Source organism: Pomacea canaliculata, linkage group LG5 (assembly GCF_003073045.1).
Source record: "Pomacea canaliculata isolate SZHN2017 linkage group LG5, ASM307304v1, whole genome shotgun sequence".
Lineage (NCBI taxonomy): Eukaryota > Metazoa > Mollusca > Gastropoda > Architaenioglossa > Ampullariidae > Pomacea > Pomacea canaliculata.
Window position 1 is genome coordinate 6,518,647 of NC_037594.1, and position 12,716 is coordinate 6,531,362.

A 12,716-nucleotide genomic window follows, 5' to 3' on the forward strand; every position below is an offset into this window, starting at 1 on the left:
GTTGGTAGGTGCGCGTGTTGGTATAGGTGTGTCAATTCATGGGCGTGTGTATCAATTTATATTTAAGAGGAAGCCACCGTGTGTTTTCCTTATGACTTCAAAGGCTTTAGATGTTAAAAGAAAACTCGGGTATTTGGAGACATCGGTATCGAAACCACATCTCCATGAAGTTCCCAATGTTTAATTTGTCTTCGTTGTCGCCAACTGAGGACTGACTAGTACATCTTTTCCTTGTGTTCATTAATTAATTAATCCCTCATTCGCATCGATCACTTGTAACATCCCTTTCTTTCATACAACTAATAGCATACATATTCTTTTCTCCTATTTCTCACCACCATCAGTGTATAGAGTTTAGTGTGAGCACACGCATCTATATATTACTCTCTCCGTGTTTCATCTAATGCCACAAAATATTTTTTTTTAATGCCTCCCCGTCTCACAGAACGAAAAACAACGGTAAAGCCATGGTGATATTTGCTGGGTGAGTTCAAGTCCCACGTTCGCCTGGGACCTGACCTGATTCTACAGCTAAACATCAAGAACAGTTTCTTCCGAGTTGTACACATCATTCGTGACCCCTGACCTCTGACGTTTGACACCAGCATGCTGGCTGAAACCACACAGATGCACTGAATCGCGTTTACTTTTTTTTTTTAATACTTGAATTTTCGCAATCGATTATTGGAGAGCAAAGCTGCCTGTGTTTGCTAAATGCATCCCAAACCACATTACTTCACCAACCCGCCATTCCCTGGTCTCTCATGCACCGCACGTGTAAGCAACGCGACTGAACGCAGCCTGACCCACTTTTTTTTTTTTTTTCCCCCGTTGGCTGTCATTGGACGCAAGTTCGACAACTCTCCTGTCGAGAAAATGCCCGACACTGACAGCGCGAACTGCCTGGTACCCTGACCCACGATGGACGATGTAGGTCGCTGTGGCATTGTAAGTACCCTGTCATTCTTTTTTTTTTTTTTAATTCCTTTTGTAAAATGGATTTATGTAGAACAATCAAAATTACTTCCCATGTCGGTAACGTGGTAAAACCAAAAGTCAGCGAAAAGCTGACCATCGACTTCGATTCTTGGTTACTTGCATTGCGATCTCTCCATGAACGACAAGATTTATAGGTGAAACCGCCAGCATTTTGAAGTAACATGTTCCTCAACTAGGCTTCTGCTACTTAAATGTTGCTTTCAAGGTTTACCACACTGAAAAATACTTGTCACCTGTGGTGACTACCCAGGCTACATGATTGTTTATATTATTAATGCGCGGGTATAGTTCTGTGTAGTAGAAAAACTCAGTAATGTGTTATATTATCATGATGAAATTGTTTTAGGGTTTGTTTATTTAATTTTATTTACAGTTGATTTTATTACTTTTTAAATGTTGTGTCAGTACCGTGCTTGAAGTTACACAACACCAACAGCTCATGAAAATGGATTTGTAGGTTCGAGGTCATGGTTCTCTTATCAGCTTCATGTCGGCCACATGAGATAACAAACTTAACCTCACGGAGAGCATTCTAGATTTGCTGGGGCCGTTAGAAAATACGTAACCAATACTAGGCTGTCAGAAGCACCTCTTTATTGGTTGTTATTTTTCTTTCAGTTAAGAAATTTCACAATCAGCACAATGCACATTTTATTTTTAACTTTTTTTGGGTTGTCTTTCCAGGTCTGTTAAATATACCATGCATGAACGTGAGTTCAAGTTGACATGGAAGTCAAAAAATATTATGGGATTTAAAAGTTAAAAATATTTTGAACATTTTTAGGTGTGTGGAAAATATTTCTCCGAAATGAGAGATGAGCCAGTATTATATACTTTTAATTGAGAGATAAATTCTGTTGTGTAAGGATTCAGAGTAGATAGTTTGCATTTAACTCAAATAACCATATAACTTATGAAGTTTCAATATCCAGAATAATAACAGTTTAGTAACAATGACAATATAATACAATGAAATACAATAGCTACAAAGGCATGCATTATGTTTTTGCCCTTTTTTTCTTTTGTCTATTGTTTAAGGAGCTTTATTATTCATCAGTCCTAAAATCTATCAGTGACAGTCAAGACAATCAGAATCAGTATATTTGTTTATATCATTCAATGGCTTATGACAAAGCATTTTTAAAAAGAGCAATTTTCTTTCTCTCTCTCTTTAACAGATCTGGAGATTTTGATGCATCATGTCTTCAGAATGTGAACCTCCTCACCAGGGTGCAGACCTGGAACAGTTTGAGACCAACACTGGTGTCGCCTCTCCTGTTCCAGCAACCCAGCTTCTAGAGCAGGACGTTGACATTCAAGGAAGAGGAAGTTTGATTGTACAGAGCCTAGAATTGGCCAGGGGTGTGGGAGTTGCTGAGGCATCTATTCATGACACTCTCCTGGATGAAAAGCCTGTTGTATTTCCTGTTTTTCAGGAAAACTCAAATTTTCATTGCCTGCACCAGGATAAGGGCAATGAAGCTGCAAGACAAGGTCTTACACAAGGTCCTCACTCCAAGGAAGGACAGCTGCGTGAACTGTTAGTGATGGGTTTTTCAGAAATCCATGAACCAGCAAAAGAGACAAACACCTCAACAGTGAATGCAACTCATGAACAGTTCTCAGTCACCGCCCACAACAGTATACCCAACAGTATGTACTCATCACAAGAAGAGTGTTCCATGCCTGTTGACCTCCATACTGAAGGTCCTGCTGCAATGATGGCTGCTGTGGCAATCAAAATGGAAGAAAATGAGCTCCCTCGACCCAAGAAGATCAGACACAAAAAGCGGGTGAACGGAAAGAATGTGTGCCTAGTGTGCGGAGACAAAGCTCTGGCTCACAATTTTGGAGTTATCACCTGTGAGTCCTGCAAAGCATTCTTCAGGCGTAATGCTCTGAAGCTTCAGGTATGGTCAGCTCTCCTTTTTCTGCATGTTAGCTGGTTCTGAGGTTGTTTTTTTTTTTGGTTGCCAGATTGTTTCTGTCCCATAGAGAAGTTTGTAACAGAGGTGTAGTAGTTTTTTATTCCCCGGTTTGTTTTGTGTAGAATTTTCCCTGTCAATGTGGTCATTCTGCAGGCTACTCAGTTTGCTTCTGGTATGTTAATTAGCTCTAGATGTTCTGCATCAACTTTTGTGCTAGATGACCTCCCTTTGGCATGGTGCGAAACTTTTTTACCTTCTTTTAGGGATTAGTAGTAATGATCCAACTTCTTTTGTGGATTAAGGTGTGCATGCTTAAGGTAACTGTTGTAACAGATGTCAGTTCCCTGATCCCATCTAAATATTAAAAAAGAAACTGCTCATCCTTTCTCATAAAAAGTTTTAAAATCCCTGGTCCCATGTTGAACTCTGTTGCAGTTCAAAGATTATTTGTTCTACTTTTATCTATTACTTTGTGTCATTTTGCATTGTTGGGTTTCTATGGCTGGTTGGCTGGATAGTGTGCACAGTAAATTGTGAACTTTTTTGCCCTTTCCTGTCTTTACCAACTCTGTCATTGTGGCCCCTGTCCATTCATCTAAACCATGGCATTGGCCTCCTGCTGGGATTGTGTACCAGCAGCAAGTCCCAAGCTCACAGGAATCCTGTTTCTTTTTTCTACCTTTTGTTCTTGTCTCCCAGTATTATTTTAATGGCTCTGGTTCTAGATTTGCTCAGGTCTAAGGAAAAAAATCTGCATTTTTCTTCTGTCTAAAACTGTCCTTGCTTTTTTTTAAGCCAGTTATAAATATTTTCATTTTTTTCTAGTGCAAATACTCCTTCCAAAATGGAAATGAACATTGAAATCAAACTTTTTATTTGTTTTTCAGAATGCATACTTGAAGCGTGCATGATAGCGAGAGGATACATTGAAGTGCTCTCACTATCCGTGCTCTAAGCATAGACTGCCTTGAGAGAATAAATGTTTCTTTCTTGAGTCTTGTAGACAAGCACTCCTTTTAATACAAAAAACTTTGACAGAGTAGCATGCAAATAAACATTCACAAACATGTAGTGTCACCTTAAACATAATTCTTTTATTGAACGTGATCACCTATCGAAGACTGCACACAAAATCTTGAATAAATAAAATGTTTATGCATACATTCATGTATCGATACACAGTTCACTGGAGTATTTTTACTGAGTTTCAGAGATTAGTTTGTCACACCCTTCCGAATGCAATGAAAACTATAATTTTGCAGTTGGCATATTTCTTGCTGTGTCTGAGCGACTAGCAAAATCACAGATGCCATCAAACCTGACATTTATCAGGTTTGAGCAGGGCTGCCATGGAATAGTGATAGCAGCGTGCCTTTTCATGTATATTTGCACTACACGGCGCCTAAAGGCAAGGTGGTTGAGAAGTTCACTATCAAAGACAGCTGATCTTAAAGTGTGGGCTACAAATAGCCACCAGCACTTTTTTTGGTTGTTGTTGGTAGGCATGGTAGTTCCATACGCGTTGGTGTTCTGGTCTGCTCTGTCAACTCACTTCATTGCGGCATTGCAGATTTTGATCACACCAGCTCGATGTGTGGAAAGACAATCGTGGTTCGCTCATTACACTGTACAAGAAGTAGATGATGTTCTTTATCATGACGAAAACGAAGGACACCGCCTTCTTGTTCGGCAGTCTGGGAGACATGTGTCAGTAGACACTGTTCAAAGTTCTGTTCTACCTGATGGCTGCAGTTGCTCAGTCTCTGTTAGCGGCGAGTTCGCTGATAGGTGAAAAGGTGTGAAATAGATTGTCGAAAGGTGAGATGATAAGAAAGTTCTGGAAGCTCTGCAATTCATTAGGTCTTTTGCCACAGTTTCCCCAGTACCCAGACGACCGTATGCTTGCTTCCCTCCTCCCACCAGTTTACGGTTCAAATTCCGCACGCATGCATTCACTCACCTACACACACCTGTTGGACGTGCTGACTTTTAAGAACTCATGGTGAGAATCACCGATGTTAGCAGCTCACATTTTGAGTGACATTCATGTTGTAATAATTGTTTGTTTGTGTGTGTGCACAGAGCGTGCAGAAGTGCATGTTTCACAACAGGTGTGTCATCGACAAGAACACGCGCCGCTTCTGCCCTTCATGCCGCCTGAAGAAGTGCTTTGACATCGGAATGAAAGCTGACCTGATCCTCGGTAAGCTGATCATCAGACAAAGTAGCCATCGCTCCACAATCTGTTGCCCCCATTTGACTGGGAAGGGTGGGACTACCAGTGAACTAGTCGTTAAAAGCGGTCGAGAGATTGCCACTGAAAATACTCGAGTACCCTCTTCCCCTGCAGTGTTTTTAGGGCTCAGCCCTTTTTGGTCCTCCATTGCTTGCGCTGTCTTTTTTTCTGCGAAAATAGTGATTTAGCTGCACGCACACGGAGGATATGTCTGTCAGTTGTTAGGCCATCGGCTCGGAAATAACATGTAAACCAAACTGAAAAGAAAGCATGAGGATGAAAGGATCAGCAGGTTGTATTCGGACGACATAGATGAAGTCGATGAAACGACAAGTAAACTGTCCGCCCACAACTGAAGTTGGTCGTTAACCTAAATATTTGTGAATGTCGGGGTCTTGGAGTCTGAAGCTACCCCAGATTGTAACTGAGCTAAAGTGAGCTGAGCTAAACTCAAAAGATCGACAAAAAAAGACGATGAGCTGAGGTCAATGAAAATCAAAAATAATGGAATTTTTTTAATGGATCTGAAGCGCGAATAGACATAACTAGAATCAGTCATACAAGTGATAGCGAGAACGGTTGTGCTAAAAGAAACGAGTTGCTACTGCCCTCCTTCCCCAGTATTCTTCATTAGTCTTTTCTCTTCCTTTTCCTAACTGACTAGGAAGTGGGGGGCTAGAAACCTGTAATTTGACAGTTCGCGTTAACGGCCAAGCGAAGGTGAAGGAGGCAGGGTACACACGAAAGGAGAGCAAAATTTTTTATGCCTTGTGGAAGATCAGCTGAATAACCACGGAGACGAGGAAGGTAAAGAAGAATGGGTTGTCTTGTATGTGGTCATCGAAATGACCACAGAGACACTGAAAGCGAAAATGAATGGGATGCGAGGGGAAAAACAATAATGCGTGGGAAATGTGGCTACAAGAACCGGAAACAGTCCTTTCTCGTGGCTGTGTTAACCCCTTAGACCTCTATTGTGCTTTATCATCTCTATACGCTGATTGTGCATCATCTTCCGTCCCATCATTCAGGACTGTGTCAGGACTGTGCAAATGCCCCACCTCGGCAGCAACCTAATGATTAATTTGTTCACCACCTTGGGGGACTGATGAGAAACTCCCGTGAGTGTAAAACTGCGTGCAAAGATGCGATTATATAAAATACTTATTCTAGCAAAATTGAGTTTTAATTTTTATCTCCCACGTGGTATTTTTCAAGTGTTAGGTTTTCCAGGATTGAATTTTTGGCGCTGTGGACATAAACGTTTACCTTCCACCCCACACCCCCTACACACACACATATCAACACTAATATCAGCTCAAGTAAGCCAGTGGCATATCTGTAGTTTCCCTTCAAAGGGTTTTTTTTTCTGTCTGAAGTGACTGTGGCTTACAGCCTTGAGATGAAGTGATTATGTTGAGATATGGCGCAGGCAACAGTTCATCAAATGATAGTGCTAGGGTTAATGGGCTATTGTTTGCATGCAATACTTTACATCCTTGGGGTGAATAAACTATGTTTAGCAGACTTCAGTCTCAGAATTTTGTGTTGTCTGCAGTCACATCGCCGAGAACCGAGAGTTTGCGTGTACTTAGCGGTTGAAGGCATTTAATTTCGCCGGCCTGTACAAACAGGCATCCTACACAGCGATGCCTCTTTCTCTGTGTTGAAAAATGCATAGACCGTGTATTAGATAATTCATTTAATAAAGACAATTTAGTGCATTACACAGTTTATACAAATACTTTTGATGCCCTGTCGTATGTTACGTGTATTTCACAGACAGGTCTTACTGTCCCGTGTAAATACCTCCCTTGTCCATTGGTCGATTTAGAATTTGTTTGAAGTGTGCACGCGTTCGCCTCGCGAGAGAGAACCATCCTATGTAGGTCGGGTGGGGTCGACAGAAGAAAAAAAAAAATTTGGCTGTGGCTGTCGAAAGAAAACTGAGAAGACTGCCGTGATTGTGTTGCTAGCGTGCCGTCACTCATGTATCGGGCCGCGACCTCGGGTAGGACTCGGCCATCGTGAAGTATGATGGGTGGCGCAACATTCCCTAAACAGGTCAGATAAGCTTTGTAGGTAGGTCACCGTGCACTAGAAGTCTCGACCGTAGCACGAGATTGCGTTTTCCGAGCAGGTCGCTTTGTTAGTTTGACTTGGATGAATACTCTCTTGAAGAAATTTAATAATTGTTGTGTTGGGCGATAAGATGTGTAGGTGTTTATCTGAAGATTTGCCTTTCTCACGTCTGGTGACCCCCTTCTCTGTGTATGTGTTAGGGGAAGGAGAGAAATGTTTGCATTTGTATTGCACGATTCAGTTTTACACTTGCTAGGGTTTTTTAATTTTTATTCTTCACTGCTCGTGGAGAAATAAGTTGTCATATACATGATGCGATGTTAATATACACCATGATTTTACAGGCATGACAACATTTAAATTAAGTTTCTAGGCTCTAATTACCTTTGCTTCTCCTCTTTTTCTCCTGCAGACGAGGAGGAGCGGCGCCTGCGGCAAGAAAAGAAAAACCTGCGGATCAAGCGCCAGGCTGCCAGCAGCAGCACCTCAGCGGACGGGGAGACCCCCGGCGACGTGCAGGTGGGATCTTCTAGCAGACCTGGCGTGGCAGAGCTCAGCGACAACTCGTCCACCCTCAGTCCGGACAGCGCAGGCAGCCTGGCCTTCTCACCCAGCAGCCGCACCCCCTCCGCCTCGGTCTCCTTCCACCAGGTTTCCCCTCTCCCCTCCATCCACACGCTGCGCGAGTCTGTTGAGAGCCCTCAGGCTGCCGCCCTCGGGCAAGCCTCGCCCATGTACTCCCAGCCTCCGACGTACGCCATCCCGTCTCCAGCCACTGCGGGTCCATCCTTGTCCGACCCATCGTCATTGAAAGGGGTCATGGCGGACTGGGCGGCCGCCCTCCCCTCCTTGCTGCCGCAGTCCCTGGTGTCCAGCAGCGTCGGCCAGCAATCGCCGTTGCATTTAGCCCGCAGGGTTCTGTCGAAGGCGTTGAGCATCACGACCAGTCCTGCAGAGGCTGCACCCTCGCAGAGACAAGACGGCGAAGTGAGGGAGGAGAAGCGGCTGGACGACCTTCCGTTTCCACTGCCGGGTCCGGCGGCGCGTCTGTTCCACCACGTGGCGTTGGACCAGCTGCCTTCCGATCCCTTCATGTACTGGCTGGTGTCATCGGAGGAGCGGCTGGTGCTGGCCAACCTGACGACGGCGTATCAGGACGTGTTGCTGACGCTGTCGGAGCGCGGCTTGTACCGCAACGTGCCGCTGTGCGACACCTACTTCCTGCACGACTTCCTGAACGAGATCGACGACGCCATGTACCGCATCGTGCAGTTCTCCAAACACATCGCCGACTTCCGCCTGGTAGGCAAGGAGGACCAGATCGCCATGTTGAAGGCCTCGGCTATGCAGACTTTGGGCATCGCCTGCTGCGCCGTCTACGTCAGCGAGCGCGACTGCTGGCTGAGCCTGCGTGGTGACCTGACCTTGACCCACCTACGGACCTTGACCAACGACGATCCGTACATCCAGACGGGCGTGGAGTACTGCCGCTCGGTCAAGTCGCTGGCCAAGAACGACTTCACCATCTACGCACTCATCCACTGCATGATCCTCTTCGACCCGCGCGACGCCAAGATCGTGGACCGACAGCTGATCAACCAGACGCGCGACAAGTACGTCATCATGCTCAAGCACTACCTGGAGTCTCAGTACTCCTACCTTTTTGCTGACGAGTACTTCGTGGCCATCCAGGAGCGCGTGCGGGAGATGTGCCACCTGGCCCAGAGCGGCAACGCCTTCTACAAGCGCTACTCCTCTGCTTTCCAGCCGCTGATTGCCGAGATGCTGAGCGCCACCTGAAGGACCCCCTTCCACAAGGAGGGGTTGGAGCAAGAAGGGTTGTAGTTAGGGTAATGTGCCCATTCGAGGCCGTACCTTTCCCCTTTGGCATCCCGCCTCCCTCCATCTATCCCTTCCTCAGGTATTCTTTTGTACTACCTCCTTAGTCATCTTTGTCAGACCGATTTTTACTACCAGCTCCCCGCCACCAGGAGACATTCGTGATTATCATCTGCCACGCAAGTCGTCCTCGTTATCATTATCATCAGCTGTATTCATAAAACCCGGTCTTGGTCCAACTACCTTTCATTTTTGAGTACATGTAATTGATCTTCATGTTGACTGCTGTAGCAATCAAGCAACACATTTCACGCCTGAGATTTTTCGTAGCAAGCTCGGTGATTTTCTTAAGGTTCAGCCCTTCGCCACCTTCTGTTTTACTATAATGATTATTTTTTTACATTTGATCACAGGAGAACGACAGGAAATTTGATTTTCCAGATTCCTTGTAATTTCTTCTTATTCAGCTAGTCATTGAATGAGAGGTTTCCCCCGTTATGTGCAATTTCGCCATGGTATGTCATCTTTCCTTGACATATTTCTCGCTCATATCTCTTATCTGATGGTCCTGGCACCCATTATCCACCACCACCCCCTCCCCCGACATCTGTAGGTGCTGTCTCATCGCGTGCGTGATCAGCGTCATCGTGTCTGATAGTCACGTGACCATTGCATTTCTGTCTTGTCAGCAAGTCATTGTATTGCTTCCTTTCATGACTGCTTCTTTCACGTCCTCCATTCCTGCCATTATACTCTTTCAATCAGTCTTACGTCTATAAATGGGACCCAAGGTAGGTCCTCGTTTAAATGTATGCTAGGGAACAGATTTCTTTCCACTAATGGCTGGGTAAAGCCCCCAATATTAAAAAAAACTTCAGAATCAAAAGCTTTATTGCCAGACGAACTCTATACTCAGATGTTCCTGGCGACATTCGCAGGGTGCCTTTACTACTAGCCTGTTTTTTCTGGTCACGTGGTTTTACGTCAGCGCGTGCCTTAATTAAAAGCCAGTCCCTAGGGAATGTCTTCACATTCCACCGAAACCTGGATAAGGCGTGTCCCACTGCTCAAATAAAACGAGAAGATATTGCCAAACAGTGGCATGAATTTTTAAAGTTAACGCCCACTACAGGCTGAGGAATGGAAACTGCTGAAGGCAATGTATAGTAGCGGACGAGTGTCGGAAGTCACAGCTTTCAGCAAACCAAAAGATTACAGGAGTTGGGCTACCATGAAGCTCAATGATTTTTTTTCAACCGAGATGTTAGTTCCTTGATGTCGGCAGCATTTTTCCAAGCGCAAAAAAAAAAAAAAAAAAAAAATGAGAGCCCAATTTATGGGCATCAGAAGTATGGAATCACTTTTGAAACTTTTTAATTTTTTCCCAAAGTAACCTTTATTTGGATTTTGGGAAGTACATGAAAGGTGTTATTGTTGTGATGTTCATTGTATTGTCGGTGATGCTGACGGTCTGTCATAGATGTTTGATATGCATCGTGGTCTCTCTTTGACACTAGAATGCTGAAGTCTAGGTGAAAGTGTTTGTAAGAAGACTTTTTAATAGAAAGACTGTGATTTGTATATTTGTTAAAGAGTTTTAGTAGATACACATTTTCCTCCTATATCTCGGTGCCACATTATTTGCTTTTGTTGTTCGTGACAAGGGGTGGGGTTATTCTTACGTGTATTGTTTGAGAAATGTGGACGGTGAAAATTATTCGAGACTTTTTTCCCAAGAGCATATATATATATAAAACTTTAAGCTAGTTGTCATTTCTTTGCCTCGGTAATAGTTTAAACTGCTTAGTCTCTCACACAGAACAGAGTGTAGGTACACTCAATACCGTTCCGAGGGCTCGTGGGTCATGGAGTTGAAACACCACTTACACCAGTGAAGCACACAGCTGACAGTCCTCGATGACAACCTACATCACTATCTTCGCTGGTGTTAGAGTAGGAGGGATGTGGGGCCAGCTGCTTTCTGTTATCTTTGTTGGTTTTTTTATCCGTTTTCCGCCCATATGGGTTAAAATGTTGATAATGTGTACCTGTGATTGTGGTCTTATTGCCTTAATCTGTTAGTTTCGACAATCCACAAGTGATTTTAACTGCTGAGAGAATTTCACAGCTGAATTGTTACTGTAGGAATGTTTGTATGCGTGATCATAAACCCAGTGAAAGGAAGTAATATATTACCCACACGAAATATTTTATTGTCATACGATAACCATGTTGCCATGTTTACTAATTGCTGTTAATGAAAATAGAAACGATTTTTGTATAATCTTGTACAGTAATTGCTTAACAGATTTATAGGACATGTATGACGCATATAAAAGGCAAGGACTATCTTTACTATTCGGTTTGTTTTGACCTCAAGTGTTAACTGATAAGACTGTTATAAAATGAATATCTTATTGTTGACAGACTGGAAGAACATGTTTGTATTATGGTTGTGTTCGTCTTTATCACGACGCACGTGTTACTGTCGTTACCACTTTCATCGCCATCGTGTCGCCTTTGTTGCTTTGTACACAACCAGTAAAATGAAAGACTTACTACTTCCTCGTGTTTCCTGGATCATAACCACCTGGCGCTATAGATAGATGTTAATGTAACTATAACTGTCATACCACACCTGGCCATGGTTATTTCGTATCACCTGCGCTCGTAGATGTATCACCATGGTGTCACGCCACTTGGTGCTATAGGTAAGTCATTAAAACTTGAGATATATGTGAGATGTAGCTGTTAGGGTTATATCGGACCACATGCCACCTCCAGGGAACTAGCTACGCCACCCATCACTGGCCCAAACCGAGGCGCAGACCCCCAGATGTCCCTGTCTTATAGTGTCGCACCATACGGCATTTAACCGAAAAAAAATGTAATCCCTGAGGGAGCAGCTTGCCTCCACTGAGTTCTTGTTCTCCGGGAAGTGTCGACCCATAGGGTCACCTTCTGACATCAAGGTCACCTATTCGAGTCCAGGCCGAACTGCGGGTTCACGTGGGAAACTTCCTCTCAGTGTGCAACCGCGTTTTTTTGTGTTTGGCCCGGTGTCGTCTTCTTCGTTCGACAATGACAAACGATTATGCATGCGACCACCGCACGCGCGAAAGTCACAACCGGAACTGTATGCAGTCCATGTGCACTGTCAGCCCCTCACTTTCGCTTTATGATGCATGCAGGATCATGTGCTGCTTTGTAGGAAAACCAGGCACGTGCAGGAGCATCATTTCACTGAGATAATAAGTCTCTCACACACGTGTGGCTTTTCCTAATATGGCTGGCTGGCCAGTCTGCTGAAGATAAAACAATCATCGGAGACTAATACCACTTTACTCGTTTCCGGCGTGACTGGCAGCCCCTGGGTCTGACCTAACGTGATCTGGTCGGTAGCAATTGGAGGGGTGGCAATAATGGCATATGCAAACTTCGCCACCCTTCTTCCTAAGAACCTAACCGCCTACCCAGGCTTTTTTTTTTTTTTAATTTGTTGAGAAGTGAGGTGTTTACTCGGGGCGAGGGCGGTGCCTATCTTTTTTCTCTCGCTGCCTCACCTTTCCCAACCCTCTGTGGAGTCGGAATTCCTTTTCCCGACAGCTGGGGAGACGGGGTGGTGAAGGTTG

At 44.2% G+C, this 12,716-nt stretch overlaps 1 protein-coding gene across 1 annotated transcript; it reads left to right on the forward strand.

Annotated features, from left to right (window-relative positions):
- Window positions 1–561: 561 nt before the first annotated feature.
- Window positions 562–11,645, forward strand: LOC112564239 (nuclear hormone receptor family member nhr-8-like). Its single transcript, XM_025238925.1, has 4 exons — window positions 562–948; window positions 2,178–2,909; window positions 5,010–5,130; window positions 7,658–11,645. The coding sequence occupies exons 2-4, from the start codon at window positions 2,199–2,201 to the stop codon at window positions 9,043–9,045; spliced, it is 2,220 nt and encodes a 739-aa protein (XP_025094710.1). The 5' UTR covers window positions 562–948; window positions 2,178–2,198; the 3' UTR covers window positions 9,046–11,645.
- Window positions 11,646–12,716: the final 1,071 nt, after the last annotated feature.